The sequence below is a fragment of the Watersipora subatra genome, chromosome 9, assembly GCF_963576615.1.
Source record: "Watersipora subatra chromosome 9, tzWatSuba1.1, whole genome shotgun sequence".
NCBI classification, from domain to species: Eukaryota; Metazoa; Bryozoa; class Gymnolaemata; order Cheilostomatida; family Watersiporidae; genus Watersipora; species Watersipora subatra.
The window spans coordinates 52,017,315-52,031,039 of record NC_088716.1 but is presented as its reverse complement, the minus strand read 5'-3'; the positions used below and the strand labels follow the sequence as shown (position 1 = coordinate 52,031,039).

General features: G+C 36.7%; 2 protein-coding genes across 5 annotated transcripts in view; both read left to right on the top strand.

Annotated features, from left to right (window-relative positions):
* LOC137403636 (charged multivesicular body protein 1B2-like) overlaps positions 1–1,672 on the top strand; it is a 233,842-nt gene extending 232,170 nt beyond the window's left edge. For all 3 annotated transcript variants that reach the window (XM_068089616.1, XM_068089614.1, XM_068089615.1), the window contains exon 6: positions 1,406–1,672. In XM_068089616.1, coding sequence (XP_067945717.1) covers positions 1,406–1,520 — 115 coding nt within the window. In that variant the 3' untranslated portion in view covers positions 1,521–1,672. The remainder of the gene's footprint in view (positions 1–1,405) is intronic.
* A 4,312-nt stretch (positions 1,673–5,984) lies between these two features.
* On the top strand, positions 5,985–13,607 carry LOC137404566 (catalase-like). 2 transcript variants are annotated; one of them, XM_068090793.1, is made up of 13 exons: positions 5,985–6,135; positions 6,936–7,107; positions 7,256–7,366; positions 7,731–7,861; positions 8,579–8,629; positions 9,535–9,714; positions 10,081–10,272; positions 10,879–11,031; positions 11,323–11,495; positions 12,183–12,300; positions 12,431–12,589; positions 12,905–12,919; positions 13,285–13,607. In XM_068090793.1, exons 1-12 carry the CDS (start codon positions 6,079–6,081, stop codon positions 12,908–12,910), a joined length of 1,503 nt encoding a protein of 500 aa, XP_067946894.1. In that variant the 5' UTR covers positions 5,985–6,078; the 3' UTR covers positions 12,911–12,919; positions 13,285–13,607. The 2 variants fall into 2 exon arrangements, with proteins under 2 accessions (XP_067946894.1, XP_067946893.1); XM_068090792.1 differs by lacking the exon at positions 12,905–12,919.
* Positions 13,608–13,725: the final 118 nt, after the last annotated feature.

The following is a 13,725-nucleotide window of genomic DNA, read 5'->3' as shown; positions in this document are numbered from 1 at the left end:
ACATATTAGTACACATACATATATTAGTACACATACATATAGTAGTACACATACATATATGCGCACACATACATGTAGGTACATATACTACTCCTAAGATATAATGATGTGTATAACATGCTAGTACTACTACTAGCACCTGCTACTATCCTAGTGAAATGGTTTCAATTACCACAAAAATGTAACTCGTTGCTTTTTGCCTAATCAGTGACAAGCCTTTGTCATGAAATATTTCATTCTCAATGTCACATAGATGAGTATAATAGGCAGTGATGATGCGAGAGAGAGATGGTATTTGAATGCGGAGAGCAGTAGGGTAGTTAAGTGTGTGTAATATTGCACAGTCACCATGATATAAAGCTCAAACAGTATGCTAGTTCCTGTAGACACACATTGGCCACTGTTAAAATCATTTTTCATATCTGGCAGGTCCGGCTGGTTTTACTATGTCCTGTTTGCTATAGGTAGCCATGTCAATCTGTTTCACTGTCGTTGGTCTTGGCGAGGCCCAACACCGACATTCTAAGTGTGCTTTTAGGTTACATATGATGGGGTGATATGTCATTGGTCAGCTTCCACTTGTCTTCCCCTGACACTTGTCGAAGCATTGTGATAATTTTTACCTAGATTGAGGTACATAAAGGCCTGCTATTATCAAGTTGGATGGACTTCATAAAAAGTGGGATAGGTGCATGTCTGCAGCCCTGGTCCAAAATCTTTGTAAACAGTTATTGTTTGTCACTCGCTGTACAACGATTGTGTTTGGTGAAGGCTAAACATGTGTTTATTGTATTAATTTGTCAGTTATCCTCTAATCGATAGAGTAATTGATTACCGTGTTGATATTATATAGTTGAACTCAACTAATAGTCGAGTCTAAACAAATACATTGAACGATAAACATTTTTGGCATTTTATCGCGCCTGCCATTGTGAAGTAAGCGAAGGGAATTCTAAAGCATCCCTAGAATTGATCCTCCTTTGCACAATTTTTTTACAGAGCTCATCTTCACTTTAAAAGAGACTACAGTACTTTTAAAATTTTTCAATGTTACCAAACTTTTCAAAAGAAGGCTTGGGTAGGATAAAAATCAGTACAAAAAAATCTGAAAACAAAGCAAATCCGAAATAATTCAATTGTACCTGTATGTGCCTTACTTTCGACTTTCCTGAGAATCGAAAATACATTGGTAGTACCTGCTCAGCTCTGCCAAGTGTCATTACTCCATCATTCGATAGTACTTGCTCAATATCACTGGCAGTCCTTGGCCGAGTAGCGGAAGCATTTTTATCAACTTACTTGCTGTATTGATGGACGCTAAGCACAGCGCACAAGGTCTGCCATGATGTTTCTAAACTAGCATATTTGCTGTTACTGGTTAGCTATAGCCTGAAATCTTTTTTAGAATTGAGCTAAACATGGAGTTGCCTCAAAGTGGTACAGCAACAGTCGGAGCCTCAGCTCAATCAACAGAACAAGATGAGTTGTCTCAGCGACTGCAGAAACTCAGAAATGTATAATAAGGAATGGCTTGAGGAGAGACTGCTTAACTTCTGCTTACTCTAATTATATATGTTCAGCTATGAACAAGAGCTAGACAATACTGACTGGAGAGATAACAAGTCACATTTTATGTATTCGTTGTATTAATAAAATTTATTTTATATCATAATATATCATTAATTAAAAGTGGCGGTTTTTAAATTTGTAAACATCATTCACATTGTTTTGGGCTTGGCCTATTTATTATATACAAATGAAACACACGCCAGAAGGTTCCATCCATTGAGAATGTTCTAGAATTAGACCTGAGGCTTGGAACCCTAGAGTCCTCCAAATTTGTATCAGTATTAACAGCTTTCATCAGCTGTATCTAGTCTCTTGAAAAGAGATTATTTAGCTTTTGCCTGTAATCACAATAACCATTTCTAATTGCATCAGTGAGAGATATCTTTACACATTCTGCAATGTCATGTCACGTACACTACAAACAGGGTTCGTGATTCTCGCCCGCCTTGACTTAGATCTTGTTACCATGGTGATGAGCGGTTGGTTTTATAACAAAGTGCCGTAAACGACTCTCAGACAGGCATGAATTATCTGTACTAGTTTGATAAAATGGGTACACATAAAATCAATAATTAGCTCTTGCTTCTATGTTGTATAAGATATATGGTAATCATTGGGGCGTGTAGAAGAAGTGGTCCAGGATTTCTTAAGTTATATAACTAAGGAAATCCTCTGCTTAGGGGAGAACAATTAATTTATCACAAAAACTCCGTTGGATGTTATTTAGTACAACCATGATGCCCGCACGTGCTGATTATTGCTTGTGAGGTCACAGCATGCATGTTATATAAGCAGAGCAGGAGGTGAAAGCATTGCGTGTTTCATAAGCAATTTTATTCTAGTGATTTCATGGATTAAACCTTTTAGTCTCAGACCATCTTAGTTAAATTTTGAATCATTTCCCTCAGGAGGTTTTGTCTGTTCAGGTCATACAGGTGTAACCATATTAAGTTATATTCTAATATAGTTCTCAGATTATGAAGTCTTTAGTAAGCACAAACTCTCCTCTGTTTTACATTCTTGATACCTAAATCATGCCTCTTTAATAAAACATTACAAATCTAGCTTGACCATTCATTCAAACAGCTAAAACAAAGATATGTCCATGTTTGTCAGAATGTCTGAAGTACAATGATATACAACATGATAATATTGTGTGCATATTTATAATTGTATTGGCATACAGAAAAAACCAAATTAAAATTTAGTTCAGCTAATTTTGAATTATCGGTGTTAAATGTATTGGCAAGGTAGAAAATAAGCTCTATGATTTCTCAATGAAAAAGCTATAAATTGAACACTTTTAAAGCCTAGCGCCAGACGCTACAATTGTATGTTCTTGTAACAAGCAGAATCAAAAATGCTGTCTACAAGATAGTTTCTGAGTTTTTTGTTAGTGTTTTTTTAAACTTTAACACTGCATTTCACTGAATACGCTTAGATTTTTAGGATTGTTGTACAGAAACTTCACTCAAGTTTTTATTAAAGCAATTAGATCATGGGTGATAAAAACATACTTTCAAAATACTGGTTGTTAAGCAATTGTTATAAGCATTTGGGATAATTATATAGGCAGCCATTACTATAGCCAACTAAAAAAATTCCACAAGGAGAAATTCAAATAACTATTTAAATATGAAGTAAAACAGTAATAATAACAAACAGATAGAACAGATCTATTAACATTTTAGTCTTCTCTCAGCACTGGTGACTCGTATATAAGATGAATCAACTTTAACAATGAGTCGGCATTTTTGAGCTACTTCAGCTATCTGGTTATCATAAAATAGAGACTGCTGAAATCATACTAGAGAGTTTGTATAATTTGGCAAATATCATCTAAAAATGCTAACATTATTACTCAGCCTACGGTGCAGTCAACTTATGAACAACATGTTTTTAGCAGCTTTCGCATTGAAGCAGTGTGTTCATCAGTATACTGTATTTCGTTTTATTAAATTGTATTTATTATACGTAACATACATAACGTGTCACAAATGGTTTAATAATTTTAAATTAATTGTAAGTAAATTTTAATTATACATAACTAGCTGTGCCTCCCAGCGTTGCCCGGGTGTTAAAAACAGCTTATATATTTAGTAAGCTAGCAAGCTTACTAATTCTTAGCTAGTAAGCTAGTAATTTCAGTAAGCTAGCTGCATCAGCATTGCTATAACAATGCATCAGCATTGTTGTCCAGCTACAGCTATTCCAACAATAGCTATAGCCGGAATGAAAGACAGATATATGACACACGACACACGGACATACTTTGAGAAATATATATAGATATACATAACATGTCACAAATGGTTTAATAATTTTGATTGTTTTAAATTGATTTTAAGCAAATAACCAACCACTGCAAAATGCCAGAGTGCTTGGATAGAATCTTCTCATGAAATTTAATCATTTAGCGTTTGTCAAAGCAGAGTTGTCTACACTATGATAAAGAGCAATAGAGTGAAAGCAAATAGAGTGATTGTCATGAGTATTTCCTCTGGTATAGAGAGTACTCTACTGATACCTGTTGTACAACCAACTGACCTGTTGGTTGTTAGGTGTGCCAGTTTTGAATAATAAGGCTAGTTGTATACTAAACCTAGAAAGAGCGTCTGAGTGCACCACGGTTCAGTACACATGTACCGTTACTGAACTGGAGTGAGAGCACATGATCCCATGTCCAACCTGAGTCAAGTCTTTTGCATTCGAACAGTATATTAGCAAAAATATCATAGTCTCACTTCTAATTACTGAGGAAATATGTATATTTCGGCAGTCTTTTAGACAAAGCCAGGTAGTTTCAGTTGCACTGTTTTGCAGGCACTTAGGGACAGGCTTGTGTATAGCATTCTCAGAAATGGTTAAGCCTTGGATTTGTATAAATGTGCCTGAAATATAGACTTTCAGAGCTTATGGCACATCTGCATCACTCATTGAAATAGCAGATGACCGAGAATATACCTGCTATACATGAAATATACATGAAATATACCTGCTATGCTGAAATATACCTGCTATGCCTGAAATATACCTGCTATACTTGAAATATACCTGCTATACATGAAATATACCTGCTATACCTGAAATATACCTGCTATACCTGAAATATACCTGCTATACATGAAATATACCTGCTATACCTGAAATATATCTGTTTTGCCTAAAATACACCTGCTATGTCTGAAATGCATCTGCGATGCCTGGAATATACCTGATATACCTAAAATATACCTGCTATGATTGAAATATGCCTTCTACATCTGAAATATACCTGCTATGCTGAAATATACCAGCTATGACTGAAATATACTTGCTATGCCTAGAATTTATGGTAAATATAATTATTACAGGTGCTATAGCATGCTATTAAGCTATTTTTATATTATATGGCATTAAATTATAAAAAAATCACAACAGATTTTAAAATTATACTTGCAGATAAATTATTTGGTTAGCAATTTATAGTTTTTGTTGTCAAAATAGTGAATACGAACAAGTTAAATCTACCCTGTATTCCCGCGCTACTTGCATGACCAATAAAAAGCAGCCCATAGAGAGACAGCATAATTATAGATTTGTAAGCAGAGCCTGTAGTAGATTTCCTAAGCAGAGCAGTTACAGTACGACCACAGGTCCTAGCTGTTGAAATATGATCAACTGAACTGTCAACATTTCAAGTGTTATATCTAAAGAAATTAGCATAGCCTTAAAATCATCAAAACAGCTGAAGTGTTTCTTTGCATTGTTTTTACCTAAGTTTATGTTTGTCATTTGTTATCAACAAATGTGTGTTTTTTATTGAAAAAATGTATTTATTAATCCAGACTGCGCAGAAGCTTCTTAGCTTGAGCTTGTGATAAGTTCCAAAGATCTTTTAAGGACAAAGTTCTACCAACCAAAAATGATATGCTAGTTTAAAAAAGAATAGCATATTTTTATGTTGGAGTCTTTGAAATCATGTATATATTACAGTCTTAAAAGCTTCTGAAAGCCAGCACATTTTCATTGGCTTGTATGGCCAAACAGTAACCATTACTAAAAGCCACACTGATGTGAAACCTTGTATATCAGTAGTAACACCAAAACTTTCTGTTAATGCCAATATGGGCATTTAATTAGATGTTTTAAAAAGTTTTAAGCTTTTCAAGATATTTGTTGGTAGATTAAATTTTACATTATAGGCCTACATATAAGCATTGACCATCGAAAGAAAGCTTTGAGAAAGTAAAATTTTATAAATTTTTCAAGGATAATTTACCAATTTCCTGTTGCCAAACTTTCGCTTTAAAGTTCTCCGTATAACATATGATCGTGTTTAGTGCAATGGGCGGCTCCGTTAATCCGTTTTACTGCTAGCTTGTTTTCTAAGGCTATACAAATTACATAACGCACACTCACGTGATAGCTATCGATGGAGATGCGTTTTGGCAAGATTATCATTCCTTGCAAGGATCTTCAGTTAGTCGGTCGATAACGTATTTCGCTTCTTCAACCTCAAGCTCAATCATGGGTAGCCGTGAACATGCAACAAACCAGTTGGCAGATTATGCGAAGGGAAAGGGCGTATGTATTTTTCAAATAGTTCTGTTAAATGTACATTTTTTAACCTAATCCTCATTTTTAATACAAATTTTACTGTTTTAACAGTTGGTTAGGATAGTAGAAAAAGTACAACGCAAGAAAAACTAACAAAATACTTGCTGTGTTTATGAACTGATGAACAAAAAACGAGCCAATGGAAAGTCATTAGCTAATTCATTTGTTTTAAGGTTGATTCACTATTTAGTTTCACCTTTTTAACACGCATAATACAATTTTTGATGTGGTTAGATACGCTATGAGTTTGTCGCGTTAACGAGTTTCGATTTAGTATTTCACGAAAACGTTCATAGGTTATTAGCACCTAGCCTACTGAACTAATACTATGGATTACCTAACGCTACTCGCAGCCATAGTTGCAACTAAAAGTCATGCTTCCTACTGCATGCGAGCAAGCTCGATTCGCTCAAAAACCCAATAAAAACTCATTTTTTTGCGAAAAATTCTAGATAGATTCCCACTAATAAATGTTTAGTCGAACCATTTGCTTAATGCACTTGCTAGATTTTTGTTATTTCTGTTACAAATTATACGGAATTCTTATTTTTCAATGAATTTTTGTTTGTTTTTCGATCAAATTATTCTACAACTATTATTATAGTGCTATGCAAAGTACTACTAAAGATATATTCAATTTAAAGGAGGATACCAAAACCTAGAGAACACAGAACACAATAACTAACTCTCCCCCTTTAAGATATATTACCAGATCTTATGCATTCGTAAAACTAGTAGTTCATGCTGTATTGATTTGAATTTTTCAGTCAGAAGACCAACTGACCACGTCAGGTGGTGTACCCATTGGACAAAAGCTGGCCACAATGAGTGTTGGCCCGAGAGGGCCCCTTTTGCTCAAAGATCACACATTCGTGGATGAGATGTCACACTTTGACCGAGAGCGTATTCCTGAGAGAGTTGTGCACGCCAAGGGTGGAGGTAGGCTTCAATAACATGGAATACTATAAGATCTAAACTCTGTTCTGTTCGTTTTGTAAAAAAATATTTAGGCTAGCTTGATCTGTTTTTCAGCTTATTTAGATGCAGTCAGATCGATGTTGGTTTTGTATCTGAATATTCATTGTAGGCGCATTTGGCTACTTTGAAGTCACCCATGACATCACCAAGTACTGCAAGGCTAAAATCTTTGAAACCGTTGGGAAGAGAACTCCTATGGGTGTTAGATTCTCTACCGTAGGTAAGTGTCTGTCATTCGTCATGATATTTTGCCGGCATGAATGGGTGTTCTTGTGACTGCGTGTAAAATATGTAGTGCTTCAGTTGTAAACATATCAGTATTTGTCAATCTCTTTTGCAAAGTGGTGGGGATAGCACTGTTCAACTATGCCATCGATTAATGAGTTAATATGAAGTAGTGTTTAGCGACCTTTGACGCTGCTGTGTACTGCTCCAATGAGTTGCTTTGTCATGCTCTTAAGTAATACAGTAATCTTAATATTGAGTTGAAAATTTTTTGTGGTTTGTGATGATCTCCAGGCTTTTTTCCGTTAGTCTGTCCAATTATAATGTTAGACGAAAACATTGCTGTTATTTCATTGTAGGAGGTGAAAGTGGATCTGCCGACACTGCCAGAGATCCACGAGGATTTGCCATGAAGTTTTACACAGAAGAGGGTAACTGGGATTTAGTTGGAAACAACACTCCTATCTTCTTCATTAGAGACCCAATCTTTGTACGTTTGCTTCATGCTGTTGTCTTTCGTTTTTTTCGTGACGTAATTTTATCGTTGTCGGCCATCATAGACAATTTTATCGTTAAAAACACGAAGCTTTTGTAATAAATGCTTAAAAACGATGCTTTTGTTTGCAATTTTTTTATTATACTATCAAAACAACACCAAAAAGTACTATTAAATAAAAGAAAAACGATCGTTTTCTACAAATATGGTGGCTTTTTCATTAACTAGTGCATGTGCAGACGGCTTGATTTCACACAATGCATTGTCTACTTGTTATTTTGTATATGACTATATGTCGCAAAGCACTCCAACAACTATATATCTACTGTTTTGTCTCTCGGTTCAATCTGTTCACACGCATAGACTAGACCATACTATACTACTCGCAACTAGGAATTATTAATTAGACTACCACACTTCCTGTCTGCATTTAGTTTGAGATATTCCGCATGCTGGCTGGAAGCATGGAACTCTTGCGGTTAAATGATGTAAATCAGTGTCCATGATAGAGTAGCTGCTGGATGAACTGTCATATTGTCTATGCTGCCTTGAGTTACTCGCTGCTTAGATTGGCCTTCCATTGTACAGTGTGTTTTCATTATATCTTTCCTTTTTCTCTTGTTCCAGTAAATAATTTGGGACTTGAATAAAACAGGTTGTTGTTCTATATCGCGTGCTACATTTTGTTATCTGTAATCATATCTATTTTAGTTCCCGAGCTTCATTCACACGCAAAAGAGAAACCCTCAGACCCATCTAAAGGTACGACATTGCTTTATCCAAAAAATTGCCTTCTTTCATCTCCACACCTCCCTTATCAGCCTCTAAGCTGGAGAGCTGGTGATGCTTGGCTGCACAAGCTAGTCATGAGATTTCCACACTTTGAACTGATAAGGCGGATATGTAGCCGGTTGAGTTGCTCTCTTTGCATAAATTAGATGGGGACTTTAGCTGCATCTTCAAATGCATGACTGCGTATCAATCACACGAAATTGGTCTTACACTTCTTGGTGTAATAATTGCATTTGTCCATGCGATGACAGGGCTTGCCTTTAGAAGAATAGACTGGTTTCCAGCCTTACTCCTCCGTTTTGGTGAATTTGTTTCATCTGGTGTTGCTTTGTTTAAAAAATCGCAATTCAGTGAATGTTCGAAACACTTCGGACTGTTAGCCATTGTTGATACTGAGGCTTTTTCAGACACTTCTGTTATTTTATGCGTTGTTATTTAAAACAATACGTATGTAGCTCCATTAATGGCTAATGTAATTATTTGATCAGGCTCACTGAAATCAAAAAAATTTGTTTTCATAAATTTGGTTTTGTAAGAATTACAAAAAAACTGGTGCTGCACCGTCAGTGCCTGTAGTCGCTCTGTTGAGCAAAGTCCTCAGTTTTGTAAATAAAAACGGGTAGTAATAACATAGGTGCTGCTAGTTAGCTATTGTCCCTCTGCGTAGTACTAACCTCACTGCTGTAGTGAGCTGTAATCAACTATTTTGTGTTGTTCCTCTGTAGACACAGGTAGTTTCGTTTAAGAGCGAGATCATATGTGGACTCGATATCAACTTCTTTAATCATTTTCTGGTTATAAACCAACAATTTCGGGCTTTAAGTCTACCAGTGTTCTGAATGCAGTGTTCCGAATGCTATTTAATCAACTTTTAGGACCCTGATGCATTCTGGGATTTCATTACTCTTCGACCTGAGACAATGCACCAGGTGTCCTTCCTCTTCGCCGACAGAGGTACACCCGATGGCTTCAGGTTTATGAATGGCTATGGCAGTCACACCTTTAAGATGGTCAATGCTGATGGGGAGTCCGTCTTTTGCAAGTTTCATTGCAAGGTGAAATATGTGAATGTTGGATCTTGTGTTTGTGCCTTCTGTCAGCATTAGACAATGTGATAGTTGCTTAACTTCATAGATATAAAAGTAACCACCTGATTTAGCCATGTATATCAGTTATGTAAAGATTAGATTGATAATTGGTGATAATAAACTATTGCTCTAATATGATACGCAAGATTTTTAAAGACGAAAAAGATTTGCAAGCCATTTTATTTTGTGATAGTTGTATTTAGTACGCAATGACTAACTAAATGCCAACAGTTGGTTATTCCTCAATTGCACTAATTTATTTTTCTCGCAGATCAATGTAATAGAATAGATTTGTGCTTGCAAGAGATAACTGTGGATATTACAATTTGACAGACTGACCAAGGCATAAAGAACCTGCCAGCGTCAAAGGCAAATGAACTCGCTGGGTCAGATCCTGACTACGCTCTGAGAGACTTATTCAATGCTATTGCCAGTGGCGACTTCCCTTCGTGGACTATGAAAGTTCAAATTATGACCCAGAAGGAGGCTGCCGACGCGAAGGTCAATCCATTTGATGTGACCAAGGTGAGTAACTCTTGCAATGATAGCAAAATATACAATTGCAGCAAACAAAAAATCAAGTTGACACCAGTTTTGATACATCTTCAGAAATACTTGTCCTATTGGGAAGTGTAATTTGACTCTAATTTGTGATTGTTACTCTGATTGACTGTTATTTTATAGTAAAAATGCAAATTTACTTACACAATCATAATACTTGACAGTGTTTGATGTGGCTGCTACAACATCACATGATAGCATGGCGTCTGTTTGCTAGTTCAACAGGTGTATCATAGCTTCGTTTCAGTTACCAATATATTTATTTTTCAACTTGTAAATATGCTTGACATATATTTAAGCATTTTTGGCATCTCATGTTCGTTTGCAGAAATATCAGATTGTTGCGATTGATAGTCAATGATGTTTGTGTAGCGGTTAAATATCTTTACGGTAGACCTCCTAAAGACCATATCAGTAAATGTCTCTACCGTCAAGGGAGGGCCATGGTCATGGTCTTTTTCAGAGATCGTCTCCATTCTCTCACACCTGGCATGCTGTAATGTTTATGGAGCGTTAGGGGAGATATTTGTACAGACTGAACTGTTGACTGCAAGTGGTGTTGTATTTCAGACCTGGTCGCAGACCGAGTACCCTCTCATTGAGGTCGGCAAGTTTGTGCTCAACAGGAACCCAGTTAATTACTTTGCAGAGATAGAGCAGATTGCATTCTCTCCTGCTCACATGCCACCTGGTATTGAGGCTAGCCCTGACAAAATGTTGCAGGTGAGTGCTTTTAGCTAAATAATGACGATGTCACAGGTTAGTAAAATGCTCAAAGCTGCTGCTATAGGTTTCATTTGTTTTGTGCAATTATCCATTTATTTGGTCCTGTACGGGCAGCTTTTCATTTCAGTGCGTGAGTTTGAAATAGGGGTTCAGGTGAATGATTGGTGAGTGTTCAAAAGTTTCATTCTGTTATTGATGTAGTGGCTGTACACACATCTCTCTAACAATGCTTGCTACTAATTCTATACAGGATGTTTTGCCATCTAACGAACTTTTCACTTTTATCAGGGCCGACTCTTCTCCTACAGTGACACCCACAAACACAGACTCGGACCGAACTATCTGCAGCTTCCTGTGAACAGATGCAATGGCTGTGAGCCCAAAAACTATCAGCGGGATGGGCCGATGTGCTCAGGAGACAATGGTGGCAACGCTCCCAACTACTTCCCAAACAGCTTCAGGTAGGTGCTATACAGTTGTGAGTTCTCTCTAAACACTGATATTGTACCCTTTACAGGCTGAGTGATAGAATAAGTCGATGTTATACGACGCAGCTTGACTCAACCTTATCAACTAAATACTGAAAACAGCCAAATGCTGAAAACAGCCAGCACTTGTACAGACGCAATCACATTCCATTACAGTTGCCTGCTTGCAATAGCGCATACCATCCAAGTTGTTTACGTGGATATGCAGTGGATGGATGACATTTAGTCAATCAACAAGTAGCTGGGCAGTCAAGCGTGCAGGATTAATCAGGCTAGCGGCTTCTTGATAGTGCCGACTCGCTAGTCTTTGTTACTGAGTAAAAACTTAATGAAATGGAAACAGAAATGAAAAAGAAATGCGCCAGTTTATACAACTACCACAACTGTTAGTTTTTAATTAGTACATAAATTAAACATGGAGTAGGTTACCAGAATCATACGAAAAAGTTGCAAGTGCTTGCACTTATCTTTCAATTAAGGTAATAAAGAATACCATGGAAGCATATATGTAACAGAGTTGTGTAAAACATTGTCACTTTTTCAGGTGTTATTTTTCAAGATTCAAGAAATGGATTACCACAAATTGTTTCCAACCGTGAAGAGGTTTCTCCCAGCGCGTGGCTGAGAAATAATTCTATATACTGATTATTCATATTTTAGTGGTCCACAGCAGAAGCCATGTTTCGTGGAAGCTGAGGAGGAATGCCATGGCCATGCGAAAAAATATGAGAGTGGAGAAGAGGATAACTACAGCCAAGTCACAGTTTTCTGGGAGAAGGTGAGCTTTTCTCCTTGGGTAGCATTTGTCACCCATTTCTGTTAAGTGTTGTAGTGAGTAGGACTCGAATCCAATTTTAGCTAGTTGAGCCAAGTAAAACTTTCCTACCCACCTTTGTCGTTCTATCTAGGTGCTGAATGAAGAGTCAAGGCGAAACCTATGCGAAAACATTGCTGGCCATCTGAAGGATGCACAAGCATTCATCCAGAAGAGAGCTATATACCATTTCACACAGATCCATGCCGACTATGGCCGCATGGTCGAGGAGCTGCTTAACAAGCATAATGCTGTATGTACTTAACCACTCTAAAATTAATTATACTTTTAATCTGCATGCATTAATTAAACCAAAATATGCAAAATAATATATTTTAATAATATTTTGCCTATGTGTGAGAACCAAAAGTATTAACTCTTTACGTTAACCTTTGCTTGTAAAGGCCACAATTTAGTACATTAACAAACTGGCTATTTATAATTTCGTTTGTCATTTAACTGTTTTGTTCTGTGAAACTTGTTGTAGTAATATTTAATTATGAAGAAGTAATCGATGACCATTTCTTCTTGTGCAGTTGTTTATCTATTACCTTTTTGTGTTCTGTAGTCATAAACATGAAAGGTTCGTATATGCCAGCGTAGAACGACTCCCCAGTCTCAGGGTGGTGGCTTGTCTGGTTCTCTGCTGCTTACCGTATATGTTTCAGTTCATTCTATGACATCGCTTAAACCTCAATTGAAAGTCGCAACTACTTGCACCTGTTTATACCGCACTAACGTTATTCTCTTACACCTTCAGATTTCTTGGTTTTTAACATTTACTCAAGTTGTCTTTCCATAATATGCATGTCACATCTGCTGTGAAACCAGGCCAGTGGTTTAACATATTCTGTAGCCAGAGACCAACAAGCTAACACTGTCTCGTGTCTACATGTATGTCTGAAAATTAGCAGTTAATGAGAATGAATGTATGTAACGTTGTTGCAGGCAAAGTCAAACATGTGAGAAACGCCATTTGTTCCCTCTACTACCACCACCCAGGCAACACTACTATGGAACCATGACACTGCATCAAGTTTTATAACATCTGTTTATCATCTTTCAGTCAATTCACTTGCAATAATTCTTCGTCAGCAGTTTTTATATATTCTTTCTATGCAACTGATAACGTACGAATGTTGAGTGATTTCTCACTGGTCATTTGGAACATATGGTTATTTCATCTTTCATTACCAGGTGTATTCCTATCATCAATTAATGCTATTCCACTGCATTTAAAATCGCATAAATATATTTCATCATTATTCCTATCAGCAAAATGTGTGGGGATAACAAGTTCAGTCATCCTACTTCGAATGAGATAGCCGCTTAATGTAGTACCACTGTACTGCTCATTGTGATAACTGAAACCGAATGGTATCAGCTCTA